Here is a 15,080-nt window from a genome sequence, read left to right on the forward strand (position 1 = left end):
TAAAAGAAGAGCAACAGAATGCAAAAATAAAAAGCCACTGATTTAAATGAAAATCCAATTTATCATGCAACAGAACGACTACTATACTCACCAGTAGGAAGTTTGGTGGCAGTGAGGTCTATAGCTCCATCTGTAGATCCATTGAGATAGTCATAGTCTTTGTTGGCATCATAAGCAAAAAGTTCTACCTCTCTGAGTCTGGCCTCAGATATGAATGCTTTTTCACCATTCACGCCAGCAATGCCATACTGTCCAGCACCACCATACTGATCATCTCTTTGGACCAAACTGTTGTCAGGCTGAGTTGTGACAGGCGGTTGCGTTCTACAACTTCCAGTAAAAGGTAATTTGTAAATAACATCACAGCATACACTCCTTCTACCAGCTGTGAGGTCAACTGGTGTCCCATCATCCTCAACAACAGTGGTTATTACTTCAGGACTTGTTCCAGATAATGCTACAATAGATCTTACTGGTCTGTAGTTGGACAGATCCATAGCACCCGTTGCCTCCAAAGATAGAACGCTGGTGATATCTGTTGAGGCAGGAGTAACTGATTGCTTGCCTTTCCTGACGAGAGCTCCATATGAAAGATTAATTGGTATGTATTGAGCTGTGGGTGGTGCTGAAGTAACTACAGGCTGGGAATTAACTGGTCTGTATACAATTTGTGCCACTGGTTCGCACGGTTTGTATGTGGTGAGAGGCAGGGGTAAGGATGTAACAGGCCCCTGCAAGTCGAGGGGTTTCTCTGCTGGTGGGTTGCCGTATGAAGCAATGGTGGCTGTGCATGTAACAATTGTGATGCTATCAGTTACTACTGACAGCGTAGTTGCAGGGACAACTTCAGCACTAAGATTTACTATTTCTGGCTGCACTGCTGTGATTTGACGCACAGAATCATTGGATGGCTGTCGATATAGCTCAGGTGGAGTTAAATCCATGCCTTGTTCAGTCATCTTCGCACCAACCTTCATAGTACGTAGATCCATAACATCCCCACAATAGATTATCTTTCCATCTTGCTTAGATTGAACTTGGTATTTACTTTCATTGGATTTTATGGTGGCAGCTACGCTGGGTGGAGTATGCTGTGGAAGTCTTTCATGGACAACAGACACGGTAGTTCTCTGGACCTCTGTGGTGACGACTTGGGTGACTAAGCTCGGCTGGATTTCTGCAGGCTGGCCTGTAGTTGATACTGAGGAGTACTTGTGACTCAAACTAGAGACAACCTTCTCAGGTCCTCGAATCTCTTGACTTTCAATTGACTCTTGTTGAATTTTAGTGATGGTAATCGGCGCAACGGCTATATCAGGTGGGATGTCTTGTACTGCAGGTATTGAGGTTCTCCTTGTGTACGCCTCAGTGGTTATTATCTCCAGTGGGCGATCATATTCAGATGAATATGTTAGTAGCTGTGGTGGTTCAATTGAAGGAAATGAATCTTTTCTGTAGGTGTTATGTACATCACCTGGGATATCTTTCTCAGCTGACATGTTTATTATCAAGGGCTGCTGCATGGTTAAAGACTGTCTTCTTGTGCCAGCAAAGACCCCAGCGTTAACAATCTGGGAAGACATTTTATAATCTGTAGGAAAGGTAAATATTTCATTTGTGCTATATGGTGGTTTATCTGTGTATGATATTGATGGCCTCCTTTCACCTGAAGTTTGTTCAGTAGTAACTGCATGGGACATTGAAGACACTGCCTGAGATTGTATCATGGATGGCATTGGCACTTGACTCACAACAGCCTCTATTGTTACATTACGTGTAGCGTCTGGTTGCAATGCAATGACCTCAAGTGAAGGTGTTGAGCATGGCATGACTGACGTTTGAAGTGTTTTATGCATTTCAGGCGTATAAGTAATAGGATGCTCCTCTGGCAGTGGGGACACACGTTGTGACTCCGTTTTAACAGCTGAAGGAATCAGTTCTGGAGTTTGTATTACAGGAACTGGTGCAACCTCTTGATGCCTCTGAGGTAATGTTGGTATATCTGGTATGGTAACAACATAATCCTTTTGTGGTTCTACCACAGATGGTTGAGTGGTCCACCAACCCGCTGCAGAATAGCGTATTTGCTCGGTTGCTACAGGTAATTGCTGACTCGTTGCCATTGGTGACCTTAATGAAGTTTCTGTGATAACGATTCCACCAGTAATTTCTGGTTGTGGTTGTGCGTTTTCTATTCCAATTTCATGCTGTGAACGAAGATTGTTGGAGTATACTGTAACTGTATTTTCTTGGGAAATTAGTACATCAGAAGCTAACCGAGGCTCTATCAGAATAGATGCATGTTGTGTCAAAGGCTGTTGGGGTGGCATTGTTTGTAGTTGGGCCACAGGACCTTTAGCGTCAGCTAAAATCTCTTTTGAAAGCGTTGTGATTTCTGAGACCACTTTTGGATGTTGAGTGACAGATGAGTCATATTGTAATGCTGCAGTGGCTTTACTCTGCACAATTGCTGAAGTCCCTATGCTGTATTCTTGCATTGTTGTTGATGGCAAGGGCTGATAAACGACTTGTTGTTGCTGCATTACCACAGGTAGGTATGGCTTCTTTATTGGGTCTGGTACACTACAGGCCTGAACTGGTGTTTCCGGATCAGGGTATGTCACAAAATAATCTCTTTCAGGCTGCACTCCAGAGACCACAGTATTATTGGGTGACACATGTTCTAATGGAACTGTTGAAGCTATGGTTATTGGCGGTGGATGCCTTGCAGCGGGGACAGATGCTCTTCTTACAGTGGACTGTGCTGAAAATGTTTCACTGTGTGTTTTCTGCTCTGAAGGGGTTGTTCGAACCCCTGGCCCTTTTGTAGCTGGAATAGATCCTCGTCTTATTGGTGCCTGGACTGTTATCACTTCTGTTGGTGAACCAGGCTCAGACGGCAGAGTTATCACCACATATGTTTTCAAACATTTGGCATGTCTGGGAGATAGCGGTGACTTGGGAGACGTTGCCCCTGACTTACTCTCCGCAGGTCGAGTCAAGCTAAGTGACAAGGCATTCGGTGGTGCTTTAGTCCTAGGCAGTGTTGCAGCTTTTGGTGCAACAACAGGAGGTGGTTTGACACTTTCTCCTGGTTTGTGGCTGAAAACCAGTCCAGCAGGAATTATTACAGGCTTAGGTGGTATTGGTGGAGGAGCCTTAGAAGAAGGACTAGTGCCGGCTATAGAAACAGGAACCTGGTATGCTGTTGCTGAAGCAGGAACTTGTGACTTTGGATAAATAGTGGGCTTTGGTAAAGTGGAAGGTGGTGGCGGAGGTGTGTCAGCTACAGGTATTGCTACCATTTCTACATTAGTTCTCACAGCGGGTTTAGGCAAGAGTGTTGGAACTGCTGACACTGTAGTAGATGGTAATGTTGAATCTGTGGTTGACCTCACAATTACGTGCTGTGTGACTGTTTCAGTACTTAGTGCCTGAGATGCAGGTGAGGATTTTGTGCTGTCTTGATTAGTTTGCCAAATCCGAGACATGTTTTCCACACTTGGCACTATGATAACCACATGCCCTGCTCTCGTTGGAGTCACTACTTGAGCTACAGCCACGTCATCTGGTTTCATATCCTCCATTCGTGGCTGTATGTCCACAACTACAGACTGCATTGGCTGGGCTGCAACTGTGGTTCCAGTCGAGATGGTGGAAGACACAATTGTGGAGACATGCTGTGCATCCCTTATTGGTAGCCGCACTCCACCATGCTCAGGCAGTGAAACTGATGTTGACCGTGGTGGAGGAGGCGGTGGGACTTTCTTTTTGATGATAGTAGTTGATGGGGTAGATATAGGAACCATTGATGTAGCTGCTGGTTGAACTGAGTGTACAACATTTGGTTGTGTCTGGGCTTTGATTGTTGAGATTGGTGTAGTTGTTTGAGTTGAGAATTGAGATGTAGTTGAAACTAGGTCTGGCATCTGGACAATTACTGGGTCGTGGTATGGTACAGGAGTAACAGTCGAAGTAGCTACAAGAGCTGGAGATGAAACAGATCCTTGACTAATGCTTGTAGTTGATGGCTCAGTAAATTGAGCTGTGGGCTTGGCTGTGACAGCAACAGGTTCCGGTCTTGATGCTGACACCTCTAGCACTGATGGGGCCTCAGTGGGCATTTGGGAGGGTGATGAAACCAAGTCTGGCATTTCAACTATAACTGGAGGAGGACTCTCCACTGAGGCTAAGATTGAAGGTACAGGAACATATGACTTAGCTTGGACCACTGTTTCAGCTTTAGACGGATCGGAAACCACATCTGGAATTGCTACAATAACTGTAGCGCTTTCTCTAGAAGATACTTCACCTTTAGTTGACCTAAGTGGCGAAGCCTCTCGTGGTGTTTGAGTTAGGAAACAGGTTGTAGGTGTAGAGAGAGGGGTTGAGTCTGATGATTGAGGTGTTTGAGCCTGGTAGGAGGATGAAGATGTGGCATTAGATTCTATAGTGGAATCAGGTGTGGCCGGTGAAGTTGGTGGTGACTGCGGCGATACAGGGGAAGGTGTAGTAGTCAGTTCTGGGGCTGATATTGGAGTTGGAATAGGTTTTGCTTCTGGGATTTCACAGACCACGGATATCGGTTCCATTTCGGTTGTCTCGGACAAGGGTGAGCTTATGAATTGGTCGTCTTTAGTTTCAGAATCATCACTTGGGGTAATGTCGGATGAAATACCAACACCATACTCATCTGCTAGACTGTCATCCTCTTCCTCCCCTGATGAACATTGTGTAATTTTAAGGTCAGGTATGGGGAAGAGTGCCTTTCTAAGTGCAGGATCAAGAGGTACCATGGGTCGAACAAAACCTATAGAGCCAGATGTGCTCGGAACAACAGTCATCTCAGTTCGCTTAGGCGGTTCAGTGGGGCGTGGTGGAGCTGGTCGTTTTTTCTTCTTGACTGGCGCTTCATCAGAAGCTTCACCACTTTCGGGAGTCATACTTTCTCCAGTGTGTGATATGGCTTCCGTGGGCATGATTACAACGTAGGTCTCAGGAACTGGAGGAGACACAGATGAGGCTGATTCCAATGCTGTCTGGGCCTGTTTAAACTCTTGTTCGATCATCATTAATTCCCTCTTTTTTTCCATCATTTCTTCATATACTTCCTCTGGAGACCTGAGTTTCTTCAAATGTTCAGTTTCAGGACTGATTTCCTGTTTAAGTTCCATAGCTTGAAAGTCAGTCATCATTATCTCAGGCTCCTCAACCAAGGATTCATAAAGATAGTCCTCAATTGACATGCCACCATAAAGTGGCTCAACACCTGGAGGACTATCACCTGGAATAGATTTGGCCTTCTGGAGAATGTCCTCATACGCTTCTTCTGCACTCTTTAATGATTTTGAAATGCTTTCCTCTCCTTCAAATGGCTCAGATGGAGTGTATGGTATCACTGTTGGAGAAGGTTTGCCTCCTATCTGTACAGCCTGTTGTGCTTCTGGCTCTGATTCTATGCTGGCCCAGTACTCAGAACTAGATGTTATACCAGTTTCATCCCTTATCATGACTTGTCTAAGATCTTCTGCAGGGGAAGCACTTTGATTTGGAGACAATCGACCATGCACATTGAGTTGGTTCTTTTCTTTGCGAGATTTCTCTTCCTCTGACGAGTCTTCAATGGTGGGAAGTGGCTGAGTCGCATGTCTGTGTTTACCCTTGCGAAGCTGTTTGTCCCCACTAAGCCTCCTGTGACTTGGACTGCTATCACTGTCCTCCTCCAGGGATGATGCTGACGTAGGTGACGACCCCGGTGTGAAGCTAGATGCTTGCACACTAGATGAGCCTTTTGACAGGGATTCAGTGATGCTCTCTACCTCTTCATCAGTGCTTTGTCTATGTCTGATGACCGGAATAGCTTTCTTTAAAGTCATGCTGGGAACGGTTTCTTTTGTTGTGGCCTCGCATGTCGTTAGAGGGGATTTTGTCCAGACTAGTGTGCTTTCATTATCTGTGCTGCGTTTGCCCGAGAGTGATTTGCATTTTATGGAGGCATTATCAAGCCCAGCCTTCTTGATAGCTTCCTCATGGGACAATTTCCTTTCTTTCTCATCCTCCGAGAGAGACATTTCCTCTTCACCGCCCATATCCATGATCTGATTGCGGATGAAGTCTTCATCTTCTATAGATGAATCAGCACTTTCTGTTTTGATCTCCTCGCTGATAGATGACACATCAGCCACCTTCAGTCTCCTCCTCTGAACCTCAGGGGAAGGTGAAGGTGAGAAATCACTTCCGCTGCTCTCTTCTATTACTGGGAAACTAAGTCGCCTTTTACCACCTCCAACAGCCTCCTTAACTGTGAGGCTTTTATCTTCTTCTGTGTCATTTTTACTCACACTGCACACCACCTGCTCCACATTTGGTTCCTCAGATAAAGGTAAAATCTGAGGTTGAGCATCTTCTTCAGCTTTGGATGTTGCTTTGGGACCTGCCTTGGGAACAACTTGGTTGTCCAGTTCATCAGGAAATTTTTCCATTTTCAAAGGCTCTTTTGCTGCATCGTCCCCCACCTAAAACACAAGAACACAAAATATCTGTGAAGCAAATCACTGTTGTAAAAAATGATTCTGTTAGGCAGACATGAATTATCACATAAACGGATCACATAAAAACAAAGTTTTCTTACTTTCACGGTGATGTCCTTTGTAGATTTTAATTGTAGCTTTGGGAAGAGAGCGATGTTGGCCTTGCTTTCAGCTGACTTAACAACTTTATGGCTGTCAGTTGGTGTCAAATCTTGACCTTTTGATGGTTCATGAGACTGTTCCTGAATCTGTTCATTCTGTGCAGGTTTGATATGCTCAGTCAGTTTAATTTGGTCTTCAACATTTGGTATTTTGACAGCAATCTTCTCTGATGAAGGCTGCCTTGTTTCATATTTAGAAACTTCAGTTGTTGCTTCTGAGGGATCAGGTTTTGATATTTGAAGAATTTCTTTTATACTTGTCTCTGCTTTCTCTAAATCTTCTTTTCTGTCAGCTGTTACACTTTTTGAAACATCTGTGCATGGAGGTTCGGAGACCATTATTGGTTGAACAGGTTCTGCTGCAGGTTCAACTAAATTCTTGTTTTCCTTTTTAACGGGTATATCTTTCACTGCTTTGGGTACAAGTGAAGACTCATGTTCAAGTTCAACCATTGCCGAAGCTGCCACCGCTGAGGTTTCCGCTTTGGTTGTCGGACCTATGCTTCCCGTCTTTGTGGAGGTCGGCGTGCTTGGTGACTTTTTAACCACATCTGCAGGTTCGGCCCTCGCAGGGGCTGGCTTGTGCTCTGCCTTTTTGGTTGCAAGTATGGCTTGAGTCTCTTGTACTGCTGATATAGGTGAAGGCTGAGGCACTTTCCTTGAGTCTCCTGTTTGTCCCAACAAAGCCTTTTGGGTGTGGCAGGTGAGACAAAGCCACTCTTTCTGTAATAAAACATAAGCACGGCATATTGCATCATTTGTTATTTGCTTCGCTTATACATTCTCTATATGAGATAAGGTCCTCCAGAGCTTATAAAGGTATGGAGAGTTATCTCATAGCAATATTAAATGGGCTACATTGTGAGTAGAAATAACTCAAATTAACTCAAGGTTATATTTTCTTAAATGCACTATTGGACTACAGTATATTGACTCTAAGCCTCTGATTTGTGATCGCCCGCTGCTACTGCCGATGGGGGTGGCAAGTGTGCAATTGATTTTCTGTCAGACTTTCCTTTGGCACATGAGAAGATGCTCGGCTTTCAGCACCCCAGACGGAGCACAACACTTTAAAACTCCTGCCTGCCACGTACCCACGCACACACGCGCACACACGCACACATACATTTGTCTTTGTATCATCGTGGGGACATCTCATTGACATGATGCATTTCCTAGCCCCTTCCCCTAACTCCAACCATCAAAAATCATTGCCTACCTCCATTCCTTACCCTAACCTCAACCATAACCCAATTCAAACCTAAACTCTAAAACTAAGTCTTGACCCTCAAAAAGAGGTCTGAATTTATGGGGACCACCAAAATGTCCCCAAAATTTCATGTTGGTCCCCACAATGGTAGTTAAAGCTGGAAAAAGACACATGTATGGGCCCTACAATGTAGCAAAGACAAAAGCACACACTCACACAGATTCTTAACCTATTGATCTCTATTAGGCACAGTGCTTTCCTCCCAAAATATAAGAAGGAAATGCGAGCCTTGTTTTTCTAATCTGATAAATGGCAAAGCAACAAAAGACGCAGTGGAATGAGGTGAAGCAGCGTCAAGTATTAAATGGCTTGTTTAATACAGTTACGATCCAGGGGAGGAAAAATATGATTGCAACAATTAACATTGACAACATTACAAACAATACAATGGCAAGTACATAAACCCAACAAATCCCAACTGACATTCCATTAAAAAAAAATGATGCTAAGCTACAGAGATAATTAAAATGGATGTCCCCTACAAAACTAAACGACAACACAGAAGCATCGAGATCATAAAAGCTATGCAAACATTCAAAGCTCTGCAGCATTTGCCTACCAGCAGTCAGAAAGCTTCAATGGACTAACTTGAGGTTGAGCAGATGTCATTTAAAAAAATGCAGATAACAGCAACTTTAATTCACCACTGAGTGGTCGGGTGGAGGGTCACAGTGGCCATAACTAAGACAAAGCCTAGCAATGAACAAAGGCTGAAGACACCCTGTAACATTTCATCCCCACTGTACATGCACCAGTTTATTTTCATTTTACCACATTATTTGACAGGGACAATACAGTTAAAGTTAGCTAATGTCAGGCATAGAGTTTATAGCTAGTGCTACTTCTCAGCTCTAGTCACCAGTTGGGCTCTTCCACATTACTGTACAAAATAAAATGTAATATATAAATCAGTTAAAAAGGCCAAACCATTTCAATATACATATTGTAATATACAACCAATTTCACACTTATAATGACATATATATTAACTTTCACTCACTCACATTCTACCTCAATTTATAACAATAAATAAATATATATATTTTTTTTTTAAACATACGATGTATATATTCAATAATTCATATCAATATGGCATTTATATGATGTAAAAAAAACTCACTCAGTCGCTCACCCAAAAGACTCACTATTTGAAGGTGACTACTGTTGTTTTTCTTGAAATCCAAGATACATTTTATTTCTGAGGGTAGTGCGTACCAGAGTTTACAACTCTTACAAGAGAACACTGACTGTCCTGCAGAATTGGGTTTTTGCAGTTTTGGTTTGCGGACCATTATATATACATAGTACACAAAATGGGCCATCATTAAATTGTACCAAAAAGTAAACAAGCCAAATGACTGTCCACTTTTTATTTGTCCACAGAGTTGCGAGGTGATCAGATGAATACTTTTTTTGTATTTGGTTTGTTTGACGAAGAAGCTCTGACCTGTCATTGTTTCATCACGAGGGCATATTGGACCAATCACAGTACTGAGTAGCCTTTTCCAATTCCTGTATTTTCAGTAGTGTCGTGATTTTCGGGATCTGATTTTTCTCAGTCTTGTCTCAGTTTCGGACAGGATGGACTCTGGGTTTCGCATCAAGACCGGTCGTTCTACTGTGATCAGTGAGAAACTCAGAATGCAGGTCCTGCGCTGGCTTCCTGATGTCTCCTGTAGTGCCACACTCCCTAGATTTGATATGTGTTTTATATTTCAAAAACAACATAGCATAATTTGTGATTTTTTTTCCCCCTTTGAGATATATAGTCTTGGTCTTGTCTCGTTCTCTATACTCTCTAGTCTCTATATAGTCTTAGTCACCCACATGGTGAATATGAAGTGGTGATTTGTGGTTGAGATGAAGAGAAAAGAAAATGTTGCAGACAAAACCTAGACAGACAAGATAAAAATACACTTTCCAACAAAGGAGCCTCCTCTAACACAAACACAGTAATGCATTTATGATTCAAGGCTAACAGCCATTGCAACCTGTATATTACAGCAAGTGGCATTTCCTCTTATTGTTCAAATAATGAACACACATTGCGCATAGAACCATTTTCTGTCCAAAGGTAAACAAAAACCTTCAGCTGAGTTCAATCTTTCCATCCTCACACACAAAAGCATGGTGCACGTGCGCCCTACTTATCAGGACAACAGTCACTTTGCAGGCTATTTTAATGGCTTGGTCAGAAGCACAACGAGCAATCAAAAGGATCAAATGGAGAGACGTGCTCCCGGCACTCATGTCTTTCAACCCTTTCAACACTCTGTCCTACAACCAAAGCCGTGCTCTTTCCTGCTATCAAATAAATAGGCGACCCTTCCTGTTTACACATGTTCAAGCATCTCTAAGGAGGAATACAGTACATCTTGGATGGTATAGGCTACACCTCATCCATATGGCCCTTCTCATCTGAGGCTTTGCCCTCTGGTGACTGCAGTATGATAATTACATAATTAAGGAGGTCTATTTTAGGGTTATTTGCCATTTACAAAATCTGGAATATGTCTCTTGGAAGACATAAAGATGTTGAAAAACAGCCACACAAACAAATGTTTCAGCAATGGGGGAGGAAGCCAGAGTAAAGAAGAGGGAATAACATATAAACTCAAAAACACAAATTCAAACCCAGGGCCCCTTGATCATAATGCTAACCACTAGTTCAACGTGCTGCCCTGAATCCTGTTTCAGGTTTGTTATAAATTGACTGTTTATGATTTATTTCCTTAGTACGCCAAATGATGATCATCGTGTAATTTTTCTCAGAAAAAAAACTGCTTTCCACATGGATGAATGAAAGTGGAAAGCACATCACATGGCAACCTGCAGTAACCTGCATGTGTGTGCTCACAAAGCGGGTACATGTAGTTTGTGTACTGCCCACCCACATACAATAAAGAGAGAATTGACGTGGCACCACTGATCCAAGCGATAGAGCAGATGGCTCGAAAGGAAGTCTCTCCTGCTCTAACGAAATGTTCCGTTTGACGTAATCTGCCTCATCTCTGCTTTATTGGCATATCGCACGACGTTACCATCTCAAATCTGCCACGGGCTTTGGGAACCGCACCCCCGCTTGAGTCTCTGCACTGACATCAGATCCCATCTCGCTAATGCTGTTGCACAACAGCCTTAATGCAGCTTGTGTGTTTCCCGGGATCTGCTGAAGGCAGATGTAATGGCAGCACTTGAATGTCCAGGGGTCTATTTCACAGGTTTAGCGAGAACTCTGGGTCAAGAAACTCTGAAATGTGGGAAACTGCGTTTTCCGTTTCAGAAAGGGAAGTAACTGAAACCAGAGAAGAAGAGGTAACTCTAGCCTGTTTCATAAAAAGAGGTAATTTAAGCTCTCGATCAGTTACCGTAATAACATGTTCCATAAACCAAACCTGGTCGGTTGCAGGTTTTTCACAATGAACCTTGAGGTTTTCTCTGTCCCCTTCTCCTGCCAGCCACACACCACATTTAATTTCCTCATTCATAAAGCCCGTTGCGGCGAGTTTTTGCGTAAATATGCATATAGTCTATAATGTAAAGTTCACTTTTGTCACGAACATGGCATGTCCTTTTTGCCAATGACCCTATTGATGAAGGTGCCGCATTATTGCGCAGGGAATTAAATATTTGTCGTGAGATTGTTATCAGACCTCGCATAGATATGCTGTCATTTCCGGAGAGTTATCTTTTTGAGCTGTACCGTTTCAAATCACAGTCCATCATCTACATACACAACTTAATCCGTCCTTACATTTGCAACATTACCAGCCGTACGTTATCATGCGCTCACATCACAGCATATATTGTGTGTTGCGCTCCGTTTTTTTCTTATAACCGTTTGAATAAAGTTTTTATATTTCATCTTAAGTCAAGTGCGCTTCTCCCCCGCAGGATTGCACCTAAATGAAATGAATTAATGCGTTACCATTCAACAGGTTTCCCCTGTAATATTGTGATTGCAAAGGACTACATTTAAATGTACGCATTGATGCGACACCCGAGAAGCAACGTTCTCCCACGCCGCCCTCTTCTATGGGGAACCGCTGCGGTGTTGCATTTTTTTTCTAAAGACATGTTCAAATTCACCATATTATTGCATTTAGTTTACCAGTTGAGAGGGGTAAAAAATGTGTTCCTAAAACACAAAGATGCTTAAAGGCACCGAATGGGTATCTTGGTTAGAGAGAGTGGCTGGTGATTGGGAGTGAGCCAACTTGGAGAAAAACACATGAGACAGCATCTGTCTTCTATCAAAGTACATGTATGCAATGTACATTATGCCGATTTTAGGGTGGCATTAAAAAAAAGGTGAAAATGTTTAATTGCTTTTAATGTAGACAAATAGTTGCTTCTCTGGAGTGCCTGCACCGACTCATGAAGTGTGAAATAACATAACCAAGTAAATCTTTTGTTATCTGCCTATTTCTAAATATGTGTGTGTGAGCAAACCTTTCTCTAATTGCGGGCTAATTTACATAAAGTAATAACCACCCCGCACCGAGGTTCTCCAACCATAACTGGAAACTGTTCTAGGCAAAGATCTAGAGCCAATTTCAAGCGATGACCACTGGAATACACTGTTTTAAAACTATCATGCAGAGGCACTATGATTTTTCTTTCTTTTCTTTTTTTTTTTCAAATCATTGAGGTATTTAGACAAAAGCTTGTCATAGATTAAACAGTGTTAAATTGAGAAAATAAATGTCAATATGTCCCCTTTGATTAAGAATGGTAGATTGAAGCATTGCACTTACCCCTCCTGTATGAGGCATGGGATTAAATCCGCAGAGGTTACACACAAGGCTCTTGCATTCCGTACAGGTGTTGTAATTGGGAGGATCCTTAGAGTCCACATGGAGTTCAACTTTACAGAGTGGGCAGGTGGTTACGTCTGCTTTGGGACCTCCTGCCACTTCTGTGGCTTCTAATGGCTTCTTCTCTACTTTAGACGGGGCCACTGGAGTAGGTTTGGCTTGTCGAGGTGCTTGTGGTTTTGGTGCAGCCTTTGCAGGAGACATCTTCGGAGAGACCGGGGGTGTAGTTTTGGGCTCGTCTTGAACAGCGGATGTTATCAATGTGGATGCAGAGCTAAAAATAGATGAGCCAAATCCGAACATTTTACCAGTGACAGTATCAGTGGGCTTTGCGGCAGGAGCAGGTTGTTTTTTAGGGGCACCAAATCCAAAGAACCCCCCAGACTCCTTCTTTGCAGACACAGCAGGTGGTGGTGTGGATTTGACAGGAGTTGAGGATTTAGATGGCTGTAGAGGCGGTTTTCCATCTTCCAGTTTTGCAGCAACGATCTTTACCTCTGGTTTCGGAGATTGAGAAACATAGCCAGACTCTGTCCTTGCAGACACAGCTGGTGGTGGTGTTGAATTAACTGAAGGAGTTGGGGATTTACAAGCCTGTTCAGTTGGTTTACCATCTGCCGGTTTTGCAGCAACTGCCTTGACTTCTGCTTTTGGAGTTTCAGAATCATCTGTCTGTTGTAGTTTTCCAGTCTGCTGTGGCTGCTTTGCCACATTCTGAGCCTTTCCTTGGTCAACACCTGAAGGATCTTTTGGCTTTGGCATTAAATCTTGTTGCAATGAATCAGTCTTTGGCGTTACAGCTTGGGGAGCCTTATTATCCACTTGATTGCCATCTTTTATGAGTAACTTTGACTTCTCTGGCTGGACTGCTGTATCCTTTTGTTCTGACGTTGAGGAAGCAATCTTGACTGGTGAGGGCTTCGGTTTTACTACAGAAGGTCTGGTGGGCTCTGAGGCTCCAAGTGTCCTCTTCATCTGACAACTCAGACACAGCCATTCTTGTACCTTTGAAAAAAGAAAGCCATACAAAGGTTGGTAACATGAGCTTGCAATGATTTTTACAGCATGCAACCTATCCCAGCTGACTGAGGGCAAGAGGTGGACTACATCCAGGATTGGTCCCCAGTCAATTAGAGGGAAGACAAACATTCACACTCACATGCATACCTAAACCAGTACACTATCAGTGACCACTGCTTATAAATTACTGAAATGTGTGTTGTTTCTGTAAATCAGACTTACTTCTGATACGTTGGGCATTGGATTAAATCCACACTGATTGCAGACAGTCATTTTGCATTCTGTACAGGTGTTGAAGTTGGGAGTACCTTTTCCATCTTCATTAAGTTGTCCCTTACAGAGTGGGCAGGTGGACTCAGCTTTTTTTGGGCCCCCCTGAGTGTCTACGGGTGCCTTGGGAGATATGACTGGAGTTTTTGGAACTTTATCTTGTGTAACTGAAGGAGTAGTTTTCACCTGTGATTTGTCCAGTTTTTCTTTCTCTGTTTTCTGGAGAGTTGGGCCTTTGGTGTCTTTTGCAGGTAATGTTTTAGGAGAGGCAGGTGGTGTCGTTTTAGGAGAAGCCTGCATGGACATCTTGCGTGGTGTTGGCGGTGTTTTAGTTTCATCTGGAACAGCTGAGTTTATCAAACTGGACGCTGAATTCAAGAAAGATGACCCAAAGCCAAACATCTTCCCAGTCACAGATTCAGCAGGTTTGGCTGCAGTAGGTTGTACTTTTGCGCCACCAAAACCAAAGAAGCCTCCAGATTCCTGTTTTGTAGGTTGAGTTGTTGACGGTACAGATTTAGCTGGAGATTTCACAGCTTTTGCAGGTTGTTGGGGTGCTATTTTTGCTGCTTCTGGTGTTGTTGGGGGAGCAACCTTTATAGTGGAGGTCACGGTTTCTGGAGGCTCCTTTTGAGCTAATCTAGGTTGTATCTTAGAGGTATTTTCAAGTAAAACAGATGCAACATCAGTCTTCTGTACTGCAGTAGGACCACTTTTTTCAGGTAATGAAGCTTTTGCAAGTGGTGACTTGTCAGTGGGTTCAGAAGGGGATTCACTTTCTTTTATAGAGACAACACTTACAATCTTATTGTCCGATCGAATGGCTTTAGATATAATAGTGTCCTTCTGAGAAGCTGGTATTGCTGTGTCTTTCTCAATTGAGGCAGGTGGCATTTCTTTGCTCGGTGATGGTTGAGATTTTATAAGTGGAAGCCCAAGAGGCTCAGAAGCCCCAAGCGCCCTCTGCATCTGACAGGTGAGACACAGCCATTCTTTTCCCTGGCAACACAAA

General features: G+C 43.2%; 1 protein-coding gene across 5 annotated transcripts in view; it reads right to left on the reverse strand.

Moving 5' to 3' along the window:
- The window catches only part of pclob (piccolo presynaptic cytomatrix protein b), a 59,626-nt gene that overhangs the window by 29,915 nt on the left and 14,631 nt on the right, over positions 1 to 15,080 (reverse strand). For all 5 annotated transcript variants that reach the window (XM_077567233.1, XM_077567232.1, XM_077567230.1 and 2 more), the window contains exons 10-13: positions 14,021 to 15,067; positions 12,719 to 13,783; positions 6,632 to 7,414; positions 92 to 6,515 (exon numbers count right to left, since the gene is read on the reverse strand). In XM_077567233.1, the coding sequence (XP_077423359.1) occupies positions 92 to 6,515; positions 6,632 to 7,414; positions 12,719 to 13,783; positions 14,021 to 15,067 (9,319 nt within the window). The remainder of the gene's footprint in view (positions 1 to 91; positions 6,516 to 6,631; positions 7,415 to 12,718; positions 13,784 to 14,020; positions 15,068 to 15,080) is intronic.

The sequence above is a fragment of the Vanacampus margaritifer genome, chromosome 6 (genome assembly GCF_051991255.1).
Source record: "Vanacampus margaritifer isolate UIUO_Vmar chromosome 6, RoL_Vmar_1.0, whole genome shotgun sequence".
NCBI classification, from domain to species: Eukaryota; Metazoa; Chordata; class Actinopteri; order Syngnathiformes; family Syngnathidae; genus Vanacampus; species Vanacampus margaritifer.